Source organism: Triplophysa rosa, unplaced genomic scaffold (genome assembly GCF_024868665.1).
Source record: "Triplophysa rosa unplaced genomic scaffold, Trosa_1v2 scaffold211_ERROPOS451241, whole genome shotgun sequence".
Classification (NCBI taxonomy): Eukaryota; Metazoa; Chordata; class Actinopteri; order Cypriniformes; family Nemacheilidae; genus Triplophysa; species Triplophysa rosa.
In genome coordinates, this window is record NW_026634228.1 from 18,734 (window position 1) to 41,464 (window position 22,731).

General features: G+C 39.5%; 1 protein-coding gene across 1 annotated transcript in view; it reads right to left on the reverse strand.

The window, feature by feature from the left end:
* LOC130550006 (voltage-dependent calcium channel subunit alpha-2/delta-3-like) overlaps window positions 1-22,241 on the reverse strand; it is a gene marked incomplete at its 3' end in the record, with an annotated part of 40,875 nt that extends 18,634 nt beyond the window's left edge. Inside the window, exons 1-4 of the mRNA XM_057327337.1 lie at window positions 22,015-22,241; window positions 21,763-21,844; window positions 3,880-3,996; window positions 2,963-3,022 (exon numbers count right to left, since the gene is read on the reverse strand). Coding sequence (XP_057183320.1) covers window positions 2,963-3,022; window positions 3,880-3,996; window positions 21,763-21,844; window positions 22,015-22,097 — 342 coding nt within the window. The remainder of the gene's footprint in view (window positions 1-2,962; window positions 3,023-3,879; window positions 3,997-21,762; window positions 21,845-22,014) is intronic.
* Window positions 22,242-22,731: the final 490 nt, after the last annotated feature.

The following is a 22,731-nucleotide window of genomic DNA, read 5'->3' on the forward strand; positions in this document are numbered from 1 at the left end:
TGAAGAATTTCAGAAATGAGGAGATCAGCAATTAACATTAAAGACACTTGAATCCAGTCAAGTCAATGACTTATTACATTAATACTATTCTTAAAAATAACACATAACTATTCAAAAGTATATAGAAAGAGTATATTTATCACTGTGGGGGAAAGTAAGTAGTTTATAATGCTATTATATAGCCCTGGTAAAATGGCGGCCACATGAAAATAAAAGACAATCAAGTGAATCAACATTTGAAATAATAAAATATCAAAAACACAAATGTTCAAATGTGTGTGCGTGTTGAAATCGATGCTTCGTTTGAAATGATTCTATAAAATGGTAAAATATGGTAAAATATTCCTTTGCTTCAGGACAGCGACAGAGATGTTACTTCAGAAACACAAACCAGCTTTGAAGACAAAAACATAAAACTACAATATCAAAGCATTACAAGACAGAAAAAGCAGTGCCCTGCAGGACAGAAACGCATAGGCAAAATAAGGAAAAGCTGTAAACATAATTCCATCTGAAAGCACAAGCAGGAAGAAGCTAAAGAGACATTTAATGTGTGAGCTGTTAAGCACTGTGTGGTGCCATCAAAACACTGAATCCCAGCCAAACAAAATAAATACATAAACTAAAATAAACAGTTTATAAAGCCATGTATATTGTGCGTAACTGGTGTTTTCTTTCTAACTAGAATACAGAACTTCTTTGGTTAAAAATAAATTATGTTTATTAACAAAGTTTGGGAGGAGCACGTGTGGATAACTAACCCGGCTGGCTTTTCGTGACTAACCTCACCAATCAGATAATCAACCCGGTTGGCTTTCTATAACTAATCTCACCAATCATCCTACAAGCTCAGGAGAAAACCCTTACAAATAGACAAGATGCCTCCCCTGCCTTCTCTCTACATTGTCGCTGCATCCCTTCTCCACCCCGACTCCTCACCATCAGCCTGATTTTACCGCAGCCTAATGGGGGAACGACCTGAGTCCGGGCACATGCCGGGCCACATACTTGACCCCGGACAAGGGTTTGCTCCGAGTTTGGGAGGAATTATCGAGCTCAGAGCTCCCTCCCTGGGACAGCACACCAAATACGCATACTATCCGTCCCACCTCATTATCTGAGAGGTGAACTTATGAAACAAAATACATAGACAGATCAGTGTCTGATTGTCTAATCTTAGCCCGATTCACAACAGTAAGCTTATAATCATGGGCGTCAGAAGCATAACAAATGTGGGCGAGTCCTCCCCCAGAAAATAATTTAGAGTGTTTAACAGTGCTATCTTACCAGCAGCTTTAGTGGTGTAGTGAGAAAGACGACGCCATTTGCAAAACATTTTCACATCACATATCAGATGATTTATTTTCAACAAAATGAAAAAAATATTTGAAAAACATAATTTTTTGTTTAATAAGAGTTCTAAATGCACACATATCCAACACAAGCATGATCCCTGCGGCTCCTGGTGACATATTGACGTCTTGTGAAGCGAATCCATCGTTATTTGCAATAAACTGAACGTCATTTATAAAATGATGTGCGGTATTCTACAGCTTCCGCTAAACGTCCTGATAGCACTTCCTCTGTCGCATAAATGATGTATCTTAAGATCTGCACACGCGTGTGTCAACAAACCAGCTCACCTTTGACATCATGCATACATCATTTAAAAGTGAAAGTGAAAAGTGAAAGTGGATGTTAACGTGTACACTTACTGTCTGTGACCTGAACCTGCCGTCAGAAATAAGACAAATCTCACCCATAACCCGCTTCACTTCTCTCCTGACCAATGACAGTTGGCACAGCCGTGAAAATCACGTTCACAGTCTGGAAATGCAGAATTCATCTGTAACCCGTCAGGAAAAGAGAAAACCCTCATCAGGACTTCTCCGAAGTTTATATTTATGGATGAAAAAAGTATTTCTTCTAAACAGTCTCTTAAGAATGAAGGGTGAGATGTGTTAACCTCTGTAGACAGCATATCACATGTTTCTCTGTGATATCTCACATTAAATGTAACAAACTCTGTCCTCCTGAAATGGCAAACATGTGGAAGTTTAGTGGACAGGCAGTCTGTGTATTATGTGTCCACCGTCTGGTTCATATCAAAACGCTTGAAGGTTCGGTGTTTATCTGTACACAAGTATCCACATGAAAATCAGTCCAAGAGTGCCTAGCATAGCCCTAGCAACAGACCTTTATTTGACTTGACACTTTGTAAATAATAAAGGAGGTTTGAAGGTTTCTCTGTGAAATGAGCAAACAATTTTAGTAAATAGAGTTTTGAATAAACTCTAAATTCATTTCTTCAAATCCCATCCCGTCCTCCTTCTAGTTTCTGAATGTTTGTGACTGTAAAAACAAGTGGCTACGATCCGCTGCATGTCATTTTTCTGCAAGCTTATTCCCATCCGGATTGGCGAGAGCGACAGCGTCAGGCGCTGAGAAAGAGCCGGAAAAGATTATGAAGGCGAGGAAGAGCTCTGTTATGAGCAGATAAGAACACACCGAGTCTCTCTCTCTCTCTTTCTCTCTTCTGTGAGCCAAAACCCAACAAACAGCCAGAAAGCAGGAGAGCGTGTACACCCTCCCCGAGGACTGCACTCTTTATTTCCTTCTACAATGTTTGACTTCACCGTATCATCTCCAAAGGAAAAACCAGACTTCTGAAGTCACATTCAGAGCTAATTCACAATATTTCCTTGACACTACAATCATGTATCACCAGTATACATCATGAGACAAGCTGAATTCATTTGCTGTACAAGTCGTTTCAATGTCGGCTTTAAAGCTGTAAGTCTGTCATCTGTATAATATGAGCAGTGGCGTCGCTAAGGTCTCCGGGTCCCGCCGCTAGATGTTACTCAGGGCCCCCTCTGTCCATTTCTAACCATCACTGATGAAATCCCTCTTGCCCTAGTGACAAGATGTGGTTACTATGGTAACTGATGTTGCTTCTCACCTGTAGCTCAGGATCCTCTTCATGATTCAGGTGAGCCTCTTCCGCTGCCTCCACCAGCCGCTAAAGACAGAAACAGACAGAGAGCTTCTTATGGATTTACTTTGACATCTGATGCTTTGGAAAGGGAAGCGGGCAGTGATTTATCACTCATCGTCTGAACACAGAGGGAAATTTAGCTCTTCGGTATAATAAAACATTCGAGCTGGCATGTTCAATTCTTCTCCATTAAACTTGAATCAATCGATTCAAAACTCCGATTTAATGCTTCATTTGCATCATCATTCAAAGGTGTTTTCAGTGTGTGCTATTCGGTCTGTCACACGTATTTTCATTTTGAATTAAATGCTCTTTATGACTATTGGTGCATTGAAAAGAAAATTATGAAAATCTGCTAATCCTCAAATCCTTTTTAGGTTGCAGTTCATGACTTCTTTGTACGACGGCACAACAACACCGGCATAATTCAAAAGAGGACACATGGGAGATTAAAGTCAAAAGTCAGAATTAAAACGATAGTTGCAAAGACTTAAGTCTAGGTAAATACATTGGGATTTCATTAATGAAGTAAACATGTCGCCGGCCATGCTGAGGTCTAAAGACAAAATGGAGCTTAAGCAGCTAGTCTGACGGTGATCTATCTATATAACTTTAGTTTGACATAAAGTGATCACATCCCAAAACAATCACGTAAAGAATGCAGACTAACACGGTTTGTCTGTCAGAACATAAAATAACAGATCTTTGTGTTCTTTTTGTATTTGTCTGCAGACATGGATGTCATGCCGAGACTCAGTTCAGTTTTATTCTGTGTGCTCAGCTGTTTGGAGATGAGCGAGGCTGCTGTGCTCGCAAAAAATATTTACTTCTTGAACTGATCGCATCATGAATTGAAAAGCAGGAAAATATAAGGCAGTTACCTGAATGGCTTGGGACTTTTTGTTGAACATCTCCTCCATGTCCTCAGCGAGTCTCTTCACAAGCTTCAGTCCATCAATCTCTTCCACCCTCACTGACTTCTCAAACTCTTTATACTTCTGCAGAAATAAAAAATTATCAGACAATAACAATGCCGCTCTGTCACTGATGAAAGAAATTGTGAAATGTGCAAACACCCGGTGAGTCAGATCTCTGTTATTTACTCCCAAACCCCTCAAACTACAGCAATCTTTAAACTACATACAGAAATAAAAATAAATTTCGACTGAGGAATAAATAGTGGGCGGGGCTTGTTTTTTTCACTCATTTGATTGGATGTATGAAAATGGAACTGGGAGCAGACTGACTGTCTGTCATTTAAGATGGATGGTCACTAGAGGGCGGAAGTGCATTTTCAGATTTTAACTGAAGATTATGAGGGTACATTAATTTTAAAAAGAAAATGACCCACATTGGTAGCTATTTATAATCAACGCTGCAATATTTCATGAAAAATAAGAATTGTCGTTTTTAATTTCACTGGGACTTTAACCACAGAGAGACCATGATAGCCATGGTAGCCTACTACTAAAATATCGACTTATAAAGTAAAAAGTGTCAAATGTTTACAATTTATTCTAGTGTTTTATTTTCTTTACGTTTTCATTCATATCCACACATATAGGTATCTTGGTTAATCCCCAAATTTATACTGAAAAATGTTTTATTATTACAGTAAACAAACATGCAGTGTAGATTTGTGTTTGTGTGCACTTTTGATGCTTTTATTCTTTCTTCCATTTTCAAAGACCATGTAAGTTTGTTGGTTTGGGGTCACAAACGTTTGGCCAGCAACATTGCAGCCATGTTTCAATACTGTTAAAAGGCCAATGTGTTCTTAATCTAAAGCCGTTCAGAAGTTTCACACACTTAAAGTGGTAGTTCACCCAAAAATAAAAAGTTCTGTCATCATTTACTCACCCTTTTGTCTTTTCAACCCTGTATGACTTTCTTTCTTCCGCAGAACACAAAAGCAGATATTTTGAAGAATGTTGTTAACTGGAGTGAATGGGGTCCAGTGCTGTTCGGTTACCAACTTCTTTTTTGACAAGTGACAAGAGGGTGAGTAAATGATGACGGAATTTTCATTTTCGGGTGAACTATCCCTTTAAGAGTTGAATTTATTTACAAAAATATAGTTATTTTACTCTTATTCTTACTTAAAAATAAGTGTGAGGTTCTACATTACGTCTCAGCTCCTTGATGATTTAAGAGTGTTAGATATAAATCCTCAAGAAGTAACAAGATGGCAGTAGAGCGGCAGAGAATACACACTCTACAATAAAGACACAGTGTGATGATAAAATAATACACACTTGATCATCAGGATATTCTGTTTGACTCCAGTGTTTGCAACATTGGTCTTTTCTTTTTTCACAGCTGTGAGTGCAATACTGTAAATGCATGCACTCATTTGTAATATTATTTTTGCACATAATGCAAAGTGAAATATTGTCGCCATCTGTCTGTCTGTAAACTGTGTTTCGCATCAAATCAAACAGCTCCACTTATAATAAATCATTATCAAAATCTTCCTTTTGTGAATCAAGGCGAGGTAAGCAGACCGTTTTCAACACTGCTTTTTGGTAAAAAAATTAAGAGTTTGGTTCCAATATGACATAACTAAGTTTCAAAAGTTTTTTATTGTGCATTCCAATTAATATCAGTCAAAATGAGTTCTCATTTTGGAACCAAACACTTCAAATATAGATAGATAGATAAATTGCAGTTTAAAACAAACGTAAACATTAAAATCATTGCAATCACGTCTTAATTCAGTCATGCATGAATGGTGCCATATTGCTAAGGGCTTCACCCTTGAAGGGTCTCTACTTGGCTGAGAGACTGACATCATTGCAAACACTTTAGTCAAACATTTATTTATCCTTAACAGCATCTTTCAGATGTTTTATAGATGTGGGCTCACTTTCCAGCCTGCTGGGATATGTGGATTTGTAAAACATGTCTCGGATTTGCTAGAGTTTCATAATGAAGTGCTTATCATCCAATACTTTGTTATGTTAACTCTATAACTTGACTCACGCCTGATTGGTTGATTTAAAAAGGCTTGCAGCAACTATTAAACAACCATTAGCCAACACTCAAAGTGTTCTTGTTGTACGCCATCAAACATCTGCTTGACAGTAACAGCTGTCCTAAAACTCAATCCAATGCTCATATGCCATTGGCAAATCATATTATTTTTGATCATTTCATTGCATTGCTTCATATTTCATACCAATTAAACATGTAAATGTACTTGGTGTTTATTTCAAAAGGGGAAGAGAGAAGACACAACAAATGATGACATTATTATCAAGTTGGTTTAGTTCTTATGTTAAGTTAACGTTAGGATTGGTTTACAGGCAAATACACCGTTTAAATCAAACTACTTGAGTAGGTTTAAGTTAAAATGACCGCAAAATAAGGTTAGAGATGAAGATTGAGTTAGAACTTGATCCTTTTGTTATTGCAGGACCTACAGGACATGCTGACCTAAGAAGATGAATTACTCAGCAAATTCAGGATGTGCTGACACATCCTTACTTTAAATAAACAGACTGCAGCATGATCACCCGTTTTTCCAGCTGCAATCTGACAACCTTACAATAACAAAAGTAAAAGACTGCAAACTGGATATTAAATATGAAACTATGAAATACAAGTCATTCATTAGATAGAAAACATGAATGCTCTATAAAGCTGCAATCCTTAACTTTTGCCTCTTTATCTTCATCTCTGTTATAAAATTGCAGTTATATGCAGTTAAGCTAAATCTGATGCTGTTGTTCTGACCAAATGAAAATGTAAATAAATCACATTAGTGATGATCACAAACTCCATATTTATATCACCATCATCTGTCAGCAGTTCATGTTTCAAAAAACGCTTTTTATTTCACATATTTCATCTGTATTCTATACCGCTGTATCCATTCTCATGAAACGGCCTGTTGAGTTCCTGATTCTATTAAGTCCCTCCTTTCAAACCGCTCTGATTTGTAAAGCTGACCCAGTCTGTCGTGATTGGTTGTTACGTGCGTGTCAAGACTACATCCTCAATAAAATAACTACAGTTAGTACAAAAGCAGCCAGGTCCAAAAAATATGATCATGAAACACCAATTTGAATCATCTCTACACTGATTACCTATTAAAGTTCAGTATTGATGACAAAGTATTGCTACTTACCTAAAGGTTCAGTGTATGAAATTTAGCGACATTTAGTGGTGAGGTTGCGAATTGCAGACAACGGCTCACTCCACCCCTCCCTTTGGAAGCACTACGGTGGCTGACACAGAACTAAGATGTCGTCACGTTTTTGCCTTTTTGCTGAAGGAGATAACGTATTTACGAAATGCGCTCTGTAGAGCAGTTTGTCCGTTTAGGGCTACTGTAGAAACAACATGATGAATTCCATGCGAGGGGACCCACGGTGTATGTAGATAGAAATAGCTCATTCTACAGTAATAAAAACACAACACTTCACTAGGGCAGTCGTGGCCTAATGGTTAGAGAGTCGGACTTGTGACCAGAAGGTTGCCGGCTCGATTCCCAGGGCCGGCGGGTAACGACTGAGGTGCCCTTGAGCAAGGCACCTTACCCCTACTTGCTCCCCGGGCGCTGCAGTGATAGCTGCCCACTGCTCCGGGTGTACGTGTGTTCACTACTCTCTGGATGGATGCAGAGGTCACGTTTAACATCGGGTATGGGTCACCATATCTGACTAATAGGTCACTTTCACTTCATTCTGTAAGATTTTTATACACCTGTGAAGACTTGCCGCCATTGACTGCGGAAAAAAATATTTGGACTTAAACGTTTACATTTAAAAGCTTATTGATATCAGTTCGAGTTCATAAGTTCGCCTACCAATGGTACGAGAGGAACACGCCTATCACTCTCAACTAAACAAACATTACTAGCCAATCAGAATTAAAATGGGGCGGGTCTTGGTTGCCGGAGTGGAGACGTCACATTGGAGAGTACGTTAGCAAGCGTTCCCTATCAAAAGCTACACTCGATGCTGCATTTCAAACGCTATGGGTGAACAGTCTTTGTTCGACCGGTTGTGAAGCACGTGTGTCAAACACGCCAAATTTATTTGGCTTTAAATAACCTCGGCAGGTGATGTGGCTAATTACACCAGCACCTGCAGGTTATAAATACGCGTGAACACGGACGCGTCATCAGGTTTCTTTGTCTTCAAGGACCGCTTTTTGTGTGTGCGTGTGTCTTGCGTTTGTGAAAAAAACAAAAACTAAAGAGTTTAACTAAAGAGTTTAACAAAAAGTCTATATATATATCGATATAAAGTGTCTAAGCACTACCATAACTTAGCCTTTTATACGTATCTTTAAGACGAGTTAAATAAATAAGTCATGTCAAATTCAGAGCGAAGATGTGTGCCTCCTTGTGAGAGGCTCCTCTCCGAACTAGACAAGCATGAACTTTGCTTTGAGTGCTTGGGGGCTGACCATGCTGCCCTGGGTCTCGAGGGAGAGTGCGAACTCTGCGATGCCCTCGGCATCTGTGTTCTCCATGCTCGGCTTTCTTTCTTTAAAAAGGGACGAGCCGCCACTCTATCGTCCCGGGGTTCTACCAGCGTTTCAAGGATTAGTGGGTTCAAAAAGAATGCTAGATGTTCGGTTGTCTCCTGCCATATTTCAGGACACCAGACGTCTGGCATCCCCCCAACGAGACGAAGTGCCAACATTGATACCCCTTTCTGAGAAGCTGGCAGCATGGAAACTACTGCCAGGTATCTCTCCATGGGTATAAAGAACCGTAGACCAGGGCTACAGGATTCAATTTGCATATCACCCTCCGCGTTTCAACGGCATGGTCTTCACATCCGTGCAACCGGAGCGAGCGCATCTGTTGGCAGAAGAGTTACAAGCTCTGCTGGTCAAAGGGGCCATAGAACATGTTCCCCTACCAGACAGAGCATCAGGCTACTACAGCCGGTATTTTGTAGTTCCCAAAAGGGATGGGGGATTGCGTCCGATCCTAGATCTTCACGGATTAAACCGCTACCTAAAGACGCACAAGTTCAAAATGTTGACAATCAAGGTGATTGTGTCTCACATTCAGTTGCACGACTGGTTCGTGACGATCGATCTGAAAGATGCATACTTTCATATAGAGATCCTGCCACAACACAGGAAATGCCTGAGGTTCGCTTTCGGGGGCGAAGCCTACCAGTATCGGGTTCTTCCATTCGACCTTGCCTTGTCACCCCGCACATACACGATATGCATGGATGCAGCTCTGGCTCCTCTGCGACTCCAGGGCATCCGCATTTTGAATTACATAGACAACTGGCTGGTTTTAGCTCAGTCTCGAGAGCTAGTGCTTCGACATCAGGATGTCGTCCTAGCTCATCTCAAAGCTCTCGGGTTAAGACTCAACGCCAAAAAGAGCGTTCTCACCTACACAAAATACAACGTATTTGGGGATAATATGGGACTCGACTGCGATGCAGGCACAACTGTCTCCTGCACGTGTCGAACAGACTTGCTGTCCAGACAAGCTGTGACAAATGGGGAATGGAAACTCCACCCCGAAGTAGTCAAACAAATCTGTGAAAGATTTTTCGAAGCAGAGGTGGACCTCTTTGCTACGCAGAAGACAGCACAATGTCCCCTTTAGTTCTCTCTGACTCATCCAGCTCCCCTGGGTCTGGACGCTATGGCCCATACGTGGCCCAGACTGCATCTATTCGCATATCATCCGATAGCTCTGCTCCCGGGAGTCCTGGCAAAGGTCCGTCAACAGGGGTCTCGCCTCCTATCGGTGGCTCCCCGTTGGCCAACCAGAATCTGGTTCTCGGACCTAGTATCCTACCTCGACGACTCGCCATGGGCGATCCCAGTCAGGAGGGATCTCTTGTCTCAAGCGCATGGGACAATACTTCATCCCCGTCCCGAGCTCTGGAATCTCCATGTCTGGCCTCTGAAGGGTACCAGCTGAGAGGTGCTGGGCTTCCGCCCGATGTAGAGGAGACTATTTTAAGTGCTAGGGCTCCCTCCACTAGAAGGAGCTACGCCCTCAGATGGTGTGCTTTTGAAAGATGGTGCATGGCTCACCATGCAGACCCCAGATTGTTTCAGTGTTGGAGTTTCTGCAAGATAAACTGGCCTCAGGCACATGCCCAGGTACTCTGAGGGTTCATGTGGCTGCCATTTTGGCTTGCCACCCCCTGATTGAGGGGGTTTCTGTGGGGAAACACCCGTTGGTCTCCCGCTTTATTCGTGGAGCGAGGCGACTGAGGCCTCCTTCTAGACAGACAGTCCTTTCATGGGACTTAGCCATAGTGCTCGAGGGCCTGGTTGGTGCCCCTTTCGAACCCATGGAGTCAGCACTTGTTAGGCTTCTGACCCTTAAGATGGTTTTTCTAATGTCAATCACTTCTCTTAAGAGAATTGGAGATTTGCAGGCGCTCTCAACCTTGCCATCCTGTCTGATTTTTGCCCCTGGGATGGTCAAAGCTATTCTGCATCCTCACCCGAGTTATCTGCCTAAAGTTCCGTTCTCCACCGTGCAGCCGGTTGTTCTTGAGGCCCTCTGCCCTCCGCTGTTCACGACATCGGAGCAGGAACGATTACACTTACTGTGTCCAGTACGTGCTCTTCGAAATTACGTCCACCGCACCAGCCAATGGCGTATATCAGAGCAGCTTTTCGTATGCTATGGAGGCCGCAGCCAAGGGGCGGCTGCCACCAAGCAAACTATGTCTCATTGGGTGAGGGATGCTATAGCCCTGGCCTACGAGGCTTGTGGTCAAGCTTCACCTCAAGGAATCAGGGCTCATTCAACAAGTGGGGTTTCATCTTCAATGGCCTTAGCAAGAGGTGTCCCTTGCAGCAAGTGTGTGATGCGGCGGGCTGGTCCTCTCCGCACACATTTGTCAGATTTTATAGTCTGGATGTCCATGCTACTCCAGGCTCACATGTCCTGGAGTCTACATCCCAGAGTCATATCTGAGGCCTCCTCTCGGATTGTGCACACACGCCCCACAACCTTGGGGGGGTCCAGACACTTCCTCTTCCACTTTCCTCACATTCCTGGCGTGTTTGACACACTTGCTTCACAACCGGTCGAACAAAGACTGTTCTCCCATAGCGTTTGAAACGCAGCATCTCGTTCCCGCTTTTTCAGGGAACAGGGTAACAGCCAAGTAACCCGAGACGAACAAGTCGGCAGGATCGAGAGTAAGTTTATAAAGCCTAAGCGGGGGGCAGCTTTTAAGTCCATTATGACAAATTTGACACACACAAATTGGAGACTGTGACATAAAGATCGATAACTTTGTTTTGTTTCGGCAAATCATCTAATCAGACCTCTGCTTCCACTTCTGTGCATCACACACACGCTTGCGAGATATCAAAGATCGATTTCTAAAGTGTCTAAATCGTTTTCATACTTTTTCACAGCTTATTGCACCAATCTCACAGAGTTAAGTCATAAACATGGTCGTTTTTGTCTGAAGTGAGCGTAAAAAGTTGAGAAAGAAATTGGATGTCAATACATTAGTGACAGCAGCCTAATATTCCTGCTATTCTGTGGTTGATATGACTCAAACAAATGAAAAGAGAACCACTCACTGCTGACTCCGTAACCTTTTGTAGCTTTAAAGCCACAATATGGAAGATTTTTGTTATGAAATATCCTAAAATCATTTACACAGTGGGATATATTTCATGCAGTTGTGTACTTACATTATCCCAATTGTTCCCAAGAATGTGCAAATCCAGATAAATTCCTATTTAAAATAATGGCCCGTCCCTTGTCTCCCTTGTATTTGTCACATATCAGTGACTTAATATCCGGTGCTCCGCACTACCCTCAGTTTCTGGTTGTAAAACTACGGCAACACGCAAATCCGGAAGTGGTTACAGCATCTGGGATGCAGCATCTGTTGTTCTGTTGTTATGGATCACGATTACTCTTTGGCGAGTAAAGGAAACCCAAAAAAGTGTAAACATAGGCCAAAGTAGGCAAGCATGCTTATGGACAAATGAAGAAATAAAACAAGGATTAATATCCTTTTTAATATTAATAAAAGCGTTTTCTAAATGGAGAGAGCTTCGCGACCAACTTGGACTCGACACAGACTCCTCTCTCGCATGTGTTTTAATAGACAGGTAAGCACATTTTTTTTATTGTACACGAAATACTCAAATTATTTGAATAGTTATGAATGCAGTTACCCTATGAAATACAGTATATGTCACACAAAAATATGTAGCCAATAACATTACTTTTAAATGCTGTGGGTTCGTTCCAATTAACTTTTTAAACGACGACTGTATGACTGTTTTAAACACGTAAAACTTTGTAGCATTACGCTACCAAATCAATTGAGAAAGTCCAATATCAGTCGTGGGCTAACGTAGCATTACATTCCACGTTTTTTGCAAGCTAATTCATTACGATGACATAAAATAAAATTAATTCATCACCTCATCCGTGAACATGATGGGCTATCTCCTTACGCCTCTGGATGGTGAAAACGACATGTCCCTTAATTCCACTCTCCTACATAACGTCATTTAACTTCGCCTTTTGTTGTTGTTTCTAAAGTGCGCCATCTAGCGGTCCAAATATTCCATATTGTGGCTTTAATAGGAATTTATATTGTTTTCGTTTCACAGTTTGTAGTGCAAAATTTGCCAGTAGGAGTTTAAAAATGGAAAATAAATCTGCCTCCCCTGATTATTATTAAAAAACGAGCTCTAAAAGGTGATCACTTTTGCTTTTTTGAGGGCTCATTTATGCTAACCTGCTTTGACCAACTGTGATCTCATTACTATGTGTTGTGGATGTGACTTGTGCCATATCATCACCATTAATACCTATGAAACTAATGATTAAATTACTACTAGAGCACAAAATAGTTTAGTACAAAATTCATCATAGATCTGGTCACTTTATTTTGCTCTCAAAATGCCACCCTCGATAGGCCAAAAAATATGTGTCTTATTTGTTTTCTTTTTAAAAAGTAGGATTTTTATTTTGATGAATTTGGTATGTTAAGCTATGTTTTTATATACCATCTATACACATACCATCAAAGTGTAAGAAACGTCTGTCTGAGAAGCTCAAAAACGACATGTTACTAGTTCGTTTCAAGGGAAATAATGTTCAAATAATGTTCTTTTTTGTTTGACAAATAACCCTGCGTATGTGTCTACTCTCGCAACCCCGCAAAAAGAAAGTTCAGGCTCAGGATTTTTTTTGCTTTAACCCCTGTATATTGCATTTCTGTCAATAGATCCTCCAAAAAATTACACACTGCACCTTTAAAGCTACCTCAGAAATCTGAAGATTTTTTCAACACCAACGAGTGTCGGTCCACCGGAGGTTTTCTAGCTGGCTTATATTATTGCAGACGTTTTTAATAACATTCCATGCATATGGTGGATTATGTTTGATTATACACTGTATATTATCTATCTGTGACCGAATAAAAATGCTCTTGTAGTCCATAGTGTTATAATGTAGTTAGAAGAATGTTTCTATCTGTATACTGGTACTGTATACTGTCATGATCCTGCCTCACCTTGTCATGCTTTTCTTGTCTTGTGGCAGGATCATGACAGTCCCACTTGTTTTGTGTGGAAGCGCATGGTCATTGTTTGTTATGATGGCCATGTGCTCTCCTGTCATGTTCTGGCCCCGCCTCCCTCGTTTCCTCGTGTAGCATCCCGCCAGTGTTTGATTCCGTACACCTGCCTATTGTAATTACCCCTTGTTAGTTCCCCTATTTAATGCCCTTGTGTTTGCTGTCCTGTGCTGTTTTGTTTTGCTTTGTAGATGTACTTACCTCATGTCCTGGTTCCTGAATCTCTACTTTTGTCAAGTTCCTGTAGAGTGTTTAGTTAAGTTGATCCTGTCTCTCTTGTTTTTGCCCCCTCGTGGGAAGTCTTTGTTTTGAAGTTCTTTGTTCTGTTATCGTTTGCCCCATTGTGAGTATATATGTTTTGATTAAAGTCTGTGTTTTGTATCCGCTGCCTGCATTTGGGTTCTCCTTCCTAGCGTTCGTGGCAGTATACTGTATGGTAGTCCAGTGATAGATAAAGTGGTCTAAAATGATCTTAAAAAAAAGCATCCGTGAAACAGAGTTGGCCTTAGAATCTCATTTTGAAATAACACGTAGTACTGAAATATTCATATTCCTCTTCTTCCTCCATGTTTCTTGTCTGGCTTCTGTAGAGCTTAAGTTTACTTATGAAACTGTGAATGTTAAAGCTCTTGTGTGATTAATTGCTTATGTTTTTCTTTTCGAAGTCACTTTGGGTGCTAAATGGTTTATGAATGATGTCATGGTTGTTACAGTTAATGACCTCTAATTGAAGCTGTATCAACTCAGAAAACTCCTGCCCGTGTGATATGTGATGAATGAGTTCAGTTGAATGTAATTGTTATCTGTGTATTGTACTCTTGACAGAGAATACAGCCCGGGCGAGAAAGCGAGCTGATAATAGAGGACAGTGATACGGCAGAGCACAGGGGTCCGTTTCATTAGCTGAACTATTTTTAACTTGGCACAACGTCTGTAAAATACAACCCTTGTGACACGAGACACTTTAAATACAGTGGGACCACTGACATCCATGACTCATGTGTACATAGACAAACAGTTAAACGTGTCTTATGTGTGGTGTTTTCAGTACAACATTCAATAATATATGAGAAACAAAAACCAAGTTTGTCCATTTGGTCTATGCATAAAACCTCATCTAGAGAATCTGAAAGTGGATTGAAACATTTTGGAACAAACACTTTTTTGGCATAATTCCTCCTTTCGATCTCAAAAGCCTATTCTTGGGTTTAGCAAGAAAATGATTGCTATCAGAAACTTCTGGACAAAAGAGAAATATTCTCACAACATACTCCGATATACACACATGGACCTCAATCTGAAAATCAGGCAGCAGCAGCTTGTGTGTGTCAGGATATACGCACGCATCCCTGACCAAAGGTCACTTTTCACTGCAGACGCAATGTTCTCTTTGACAATCGCTGGGATCAAGTCATGTACGCATGATCTCAGCAGTGTTGGGTGTAACTAGTTACTAAGTAATTAGTTACTGTAATTTAATTACTTTTCCCTTAAAAAAGTAAAGTAAGGGATTACTCTTATTTGTTCTGTAATTAAATTACAGTTACTTCTGATGTAACTGAATTAAATACTGTGTAATATATACAATAGTGGAATTGACATTAAAATTCAAAATCTAACTTTAAAATGCATGCATTAATGTATTTTTCTCACATTTTTTATACAAGTCAGTTAATAATTGTACTTTATGTCGTTTTATATGATTTATTTGAATGAATTGAGAGTCGTTTTATGTCTATCCTTGACTCACTTAACTAATCAAGGTTGATATAAGATATAGAAAGTAATTAGTAATAAGTATTTAAATACTTTTTGTAGAGAGTAATTTGTACTGTAATCTAATTACACTATTGAATGTGTAATTAGTAACTAGTAATTCATTACTTTTTCAGAGTAACACTGGATCTCAGATAGGACATTCACAACTCTCACATATAAATAATAACTCAAAGTGTTCACCAGACTCCACTTTCCATTAAACAGATGGACTGTATTACTTCTACCCCTGTGAAGGAATTTATTCCTTAAAATGAAGCCAACTCTTGCTATGAACAGAACCATAGAACACATTTAAAATGTTGCAGAGAATCATTCAGTTACATTATGTTGTCTTGTGGATTATATTAGAATGCATATTTCATCATCCTAGTACTAAAATCAAATGTAATTTTCAAAAGATGAACATTGTTCAGATTCATGCATGCAAGACAGAAATAAAACTTGACCTCTTGAACCTCTTTTTTTAGCATCTATTCAATGTGTTTGCCACAATCTTGTAATGCGTTTAATTTTTGAGTATAGGGATTTATGTTACGATACTATACCAGCTGAATCACGACACCCAGCAGTATCACGATACTGAGCAATGTTATAATGCGCCATTCAAATACAAAAGAACATTTTCTAAATATCCAGATGAAAACAGTCTTGATTTTGAATCCTTTCTTCATGAGAATGTATAATTTACTATTTAAAAAACTCAAGACCAATCATACAAATGGCATGAAGCAACCCACAAGAATAATACTGCAGTATACGTTTATATGTACTATAGTAAACTGTAGTATACCGTAATATAGTACAGTATTCCTACTGGTACTCTACAGTATTTTGTATGATCATTGTTTGTAATTGGATAAACTGTAGTAAATACTGTAGGGTACTTTAATATTTACTATGGTTATACACAACAATACTACAGTGTCTAGGAATTTTACGACAGTTTACTATATTCAATCTAAAGTATACTAGAACTATTTTTCACGTGGCAACTAGTTCGATGTGCAACACATTTGATCTATATAGCAATGTTTAAAAAGTGAAATGTTAGGCTTACTTTTAAAGTCCCTGTGAAATTAAAAATGACAATTCCCAGTTTTTCATGGAATATTGCAGGGTTTATTATGAATAGATGATCAGCGTGGGTCATTCTCTTTTTAAAATTCATGTGCCTTCATAATCTTCAAACAAAATACATCCAATCAACTTGCAATGGAAAGCACAAGCCACGCCCACTATTTTCTCATTTGATATACCGTTTCCCTCAGAAATGCACTAGAATAAAGTTCACAGGGACTTGAACTTAAAAGTGAAACTAAAACTGCCAGTAGCTCTCATTATTAGGGATGGTAAGATTCATCTATCGGAGATTCGCATCGGTGCATCCGCATAAAAGTTAACGATGTGATGCATCGATTCAAGAAGTTGTGCATCGGATGCAAGTTGCCATTTGCATCGCGATGCCTTGTTTCTAACATATTTGCATCTGTAAAAATCTATTTGTTTCTGTAATTATCAGTAGATGCGTTATACTTTTATTATTTTATGTGTAGGTTGATTTTCTGTTTCTCGCGCATTCTGTCTTCACTGCTGCTATGTGTATATGATGTATCACAACACTATGGAGACCGAGGTGTGTCCTGACAATCACACACAGGTGGCGTTTGACAGTTACAAAGCGCCTTCGGAGGCTGCATTCCCAGGCAGAAAGGCATCAAGGCACGTCCGAATACAATGTTTGTTTAATTCCTATCTCCTGAGATCAGATTTTGAAGGCAGCATAGATGATCATTTAGCTGTAGCTGCTAGCACCTCTGCTACCACTAGCTTGACGTAAAGAATGTAAAGAAATAGCACCGCTGAACCACTGCAAAGGAAAGGGGTGCGCTGTGGATTTATACCACAAGAAAAGAGAGGATCCTTTCGAAATGGAATGTGGCACAATAATCGTTTTACTTTGATTGTTTTGTTTTTGTAATTGTTGAAGGCTAAAATTGACGATTTTGATTAATTTTCGATTAATTGCACAGCCCTAACTGCGTGTGTAACTATTTACATTTATATATTTATAACCTGATATCAAAAGAAGTCGTACATATTTTAGGATGTGGCTAACTAACACCTTACTTCACCCCAAACCCTAAAATTACAGCCTCAAAGGCTAATTTCGCTAAAAACTTGAGTTTCACGAGGTGGTAAAGCAATGATAAATGGCTCCCCTAACCCCGCCCCTAAACCTAACGTCACAGGGGCAAAGTCAAAACATACCAATGAGATCGTAGGAAATAGGAATTTCGTACGAATGAGCCACCTTGTAAAATAGGTATGAATTCCCATCAGATTGCGTTGATATATATTTATACTAGGGCTGTCAACGTTAACGCGTTAACGCATGCGATTATTTTTTTCAAATTAACGCGTGAGAAAATATTTATCGCAATTAACGCAGCATCCGTTTGTTTTGACATCCTTTGTCTAGCGTTACATTATGTAATCACGCTCTTATTCGTGTACAGGCTTTTAAACCACTTAAGCGCGATTTGAAACAGTTGCTTTGACGCGTTCAATGAAGATAGACAGCTTCGAAACTGTGGGACGCGGCAAAACGCAACGAGAGGTCCAGTCTGGTGTGTATAAGTAACGGCTGCGTCGGTGAATCTCTGTCAGACAGCGCATCCGTGTTAAGTTCTCTTTCGTGCTTGAATGGATAAAACCACACAAGATTATGTCAGAAAGCCCGTTTTGTCTAGCATTTTCTTAAGCACAGACTTCAAAGTGTAAAATAAAATCTTAAATGAATGCAAAGAGTTGTGAAAATGGGAGTGCGGTGACGGTCAGATCTGCGAACTGAGACAGCTCTTAAAGGGGCCACGTTCTTAAACGTGCTGCTGTGACTCCTGTCACTAATGTTAATCAAAGAACAAAATAAAAGAAGAAATCAATGTGATTTTGTAGCTTTAATGAGAATTCTTCTGCATTTAATTTATAATTTAGCATTAAAGACTGTAAAGTGTCCTTCAATTTCCTACATGAGCTCTCAATTATACTGTTGAATGGCTATAATTAATGTTAAAATAATCAGTTTAATAGAGACATCAGTTACAATACTAATATCAAAATGTTAGCTTTCATAAAATGATGCTGTTAAAGAAATATGTTGTTTCTACATCAATTTGAAGATTAAATGTGAAATTATTAAAATGTAAAAGTATATTTTTAAATATAATTGTTGTGTGCGATTAATCGTGATTAATCACAGAAAAAATGTGTGATTAATCGGATTAATTTTTTTAATCGATTGACAGCACTAATTTATACATATGAAAGTTATTGCATATTAAAATACATTAGATTGAAAGTCGTGCTGGGTGACACGAAAAAAGGGGGAAATTTGTGTCAGTAAACACGAATTAATAGATTACAGTTCGTGACAATGTCACGAATTCCTGTGAGACTGTGTTGAGTAGACACCATTATAGTTTCCATTAAAACCAACACAATTCCCATTATAACCATTAAATCCATCAAATATTCTATTGTGTTTTGGGCAGAGCTCTATTGTTTTTTTTCCAGCAGTGGTATTGAATGCATATTGCATTGACTCACATTGTGTTGTATCGAATCGAATTGAAATCGGAATCGGACTGCACTGCATCGTAATAGGAGTGAATCGGATCGCATCGGGAGCTGCCTCATATGTCTTTTGTATGTATCGTATCGTTGCCTATGCATCGAGATGCGTATCGCATCACATCTCTAGTCATTATGAATCATTGACTCCTTCAAACTGTTCAAAACGCAGATTCAATCAGGAACGAAACACCGCTGTGTGCAGTTCTGCTCTGTTTAGAACAATTTTAATTTGAAAAGTAGCAAAACAATTGACAACATGCCATTTATTAATGTCCCTAATTCAAGTGTTGTTGTTTTTTTGCTTGTTTCAAACATAAACTTGATTGTTTTCTTAACTTTCATAAAACTTTTTCAAGTAGCTTTCCTGTGGCTCAGTGGATAGAGCATGGCGTTAGCAATGCCAAGGTCATGGGTTGGATCCCAGAGGATTGCACATTGTCAGTAACAAATGTATAGTATTATGCAATGTAAGTCGCTTAAGTGTCTGCCAAATGTATTTTGATTTAAGGATATTTGTACAAGAATACAATACAAAAATGTTTAGGCACTCCTTTTGTTCAATTCTTCCCCATGTAGTAAACTGAAATGTCATTCACCATATAGACAAGGGTGAAGGAGTGAATGGTTTTGTCAAAGCATCTCTCTCTGTCTGTCAACCTCATATAAAGCTTTAGAAGGTCCTAAACACATGACACGTTCCACCCTGTACACACCACACGCCCGCTTTCTATCACATCAAACACAAATATCACCATGTGAACTCACTGATTCACATTCACACGTGGCTTCGATGGACGAGAAGATTATCACAGTGGCTAATATTTCATTTCCACACACGAACAGTCAAGATGTATTATCTAAAATAAACGTATAGGTGTAAAATATAAGCGAATGTGTGTGTGTGTGTGTCTCTCTCTCTCATTCCCAGTAACACACTGAAGAGTCTCCGCTGATTTAACCTTGAAATGGGAGATATTTCCAATACATTGACGGCGTGAGCTTCACGAGAAGAGAACGTGAAGAGGAGGCAGAAGCTGAAACACATTTATGAAATGTGAAAATCCAGCGTTTGTTGAACATAGAATATGGACATGAGAGTAAGACGGGTCCACACCAGTCCAGAAGAACGTGAATGAAGACACGAGTTGGACGGGATGAAGAATACAGACAGACACATGAGAAGGACGACAGGAATGAGCCGTTGCTTGTGTGGAAATGAGCTGATGTGCATTTTAGTTTTCAGTTTCTCATCTCTGCTGTGTCAAAGCAGTACTGTGTCTCAACATAAACATTCAATACAGTAATGAGGGAGAACTTCACAGTTAACGGCGGACAGTGAGATATGTAGTTTGTGAATGACACTAGAAATAAATGGTTGTTAAAGGGATACTCCACTCTGTCGTGATTTACTCACCCTCAAGTTTGTCTAAACCTGCGAACATTTCTTTGTTCTGTTGAACACACACACAAAAAAAGATATTTGGAGGGATGTTAGCAAGTGACATTTCTGGGACTGTTGCTTTCCTAAATTCTTCAAAATATCTCATTTTGTGTTCAACAGAACAAATAAAATGATACAATATTTTACACTATGGTGGTCAACGATGTCCCAGAAATGTCACTTGCTGCAAATATCTTTCTCGGTGTTCATCAGAACAAAGACATTTATACAGATTGTGAACAACGTGAGGGTGAGTAAATGATGACGGAATTCTCATTTTTTGGTGAACTGTCCCTTTAACTAATAAACCGTGTGATTAATAACTGTGGACCTGTACATTAAGCTTGTAAAAGTATTTGTTTATTGTTGCAGATGTATTTATTTCTTGACTAATTTACAGTGTATGTAGACACAGTTCACCCTCCCAAAAAATCTCTCATCATTTATTCTCTGTCACGAGTTTGTAAATCTGTATGTGACTCAGATATTTTGAGAAATGTCTCGGTGGCTTTATGTTCATACAATCGAAGTCAACGGGGTTTAGTGTTGTCTGGTTATCAACATTCTTCAAAATATCTTCTTTGGTGTTCTGAAAAAGAAAGAGTGATTTATGGGTGGACTATTTCTTTAAATTCATATTCAAATATATTCTCGTTTGGATTATTTCAGGTAAATGAGGTAAAGTGACCGCACTAGCCAAACGCCTCTGAAATGTGACTAAGTGCTGTTTCACAATTGATAATGGCCACTTCACTCTCAGATCCAAAGCCGTTACCGCACAAGTGTTTCTCTCTCTGCACACATTTACACTACAACACTCTTATTCTGCAGTATTCTCGACACGCACACACGACCATCTTGTTTAATGTTTTAGAAGACTAGTAGTAGTCTTTTCCCCCAAAAAGTTAGAATGGTGCCAAGATATAACTGATTTTATGCAATACACACATCTAATTTCTTCAGAAATCCACGTTCAGAGAGTTTTCATGTCCCGTGGCTTACAGAGCACTTCTGATGGGACGAGGTCACAACACAATGGAGAAGCGAGCCAGTACATCTGTAGTGTAGCCGGAGGGCACACTTACACCCGTTCAGCCCCATTACTCTACATGCCCATCTCGAACCTCTCAGCAGGCAGACAGAGGCTCTTTCTGGACCCTCGGGCTCTCTCATCCTCTTAACATGCCCACACATGCCACCATCCACCGCGTCCCATCACAGCATGAAATCACGCATGTATTAGACGGCGGTAATGTGAAATACTGCTACAGCTAAACCACGCTACAATACGGTCAGGTGAAGTTTAGTTGTAGTGCTGTTGATTGTTAAAGCAGATGTGAGTTTACCTTCTGAAGCAGTTGAGAGCCAGAATACTTGGCTGCGATGGACTTGATCTCACCACCAAACGCTGAAGACCAAAGTTTCACACTGGAAAAGAAGAAATGATTAGAAAATGTACAACTATACCGTACATGTTTTGATGACATGATCATTTTTAAACAAGAATTTCAGTGATTGTAAATAGTTCTGTGTGAACTAGTATAAAAACTATAGGTAGTAGCATTATGATGTTTGTATAAAGCGTAAGATCTACTCACACAGACGGAGGAATGCCTGAATGAGATCCAGAGGTGTTGTGTGTAATCCACAGCAGAAGATAATAGCGTAAAACACTCTTCATGTTTCTAATGATGACGAGATGACGCTCCTCAAACTCACCTCAGATATATTCATACAGCACCGGCTATATACTGCAGGTTTACTCCATCACATGAAGTAAGCCGTCTCCTCTTTCATCCCCTCTCTCTCTCTCTCTCTCTCTCTCTCTCTCTCTCTCTCTCTGTATCGTGTGGATGAGAGGATGCTGCTGTGAAATGGAGAACAAGCACATGCTTCTACCGAGAACATCTCCACATGATCTCACAACAAAACCTAAAGAAAAAACATTGCACGGGTTGATCCAAATGTCTGAATTGTTTTTAAATAGGCTGTGTTTTATTTATGTGACATGTTTAAAGAACTATGCTTTGAGCATATTAATGCATGTTGATCATTGTACCGATCATTTATTTCATGTGTATACACATACTCTTTATAAAACACTTTATTCATCCTTTACTTTTTGAGCCAAAAAAAAGAGGTCTCCGGACTGCAGGGACCAGAGAGAAAAGTGCAAGTTTAGCAAATCCACGGCCAGAGATGAATTATTTATAGACTGGATCACAGAACTTCAAAAATGCATGAAGAGTGAGGGAGATTTAGGAGGTGCATTCGTTCCGCTCTCCTTTTTCTGCATGCAAGGTTAAACTTATCAT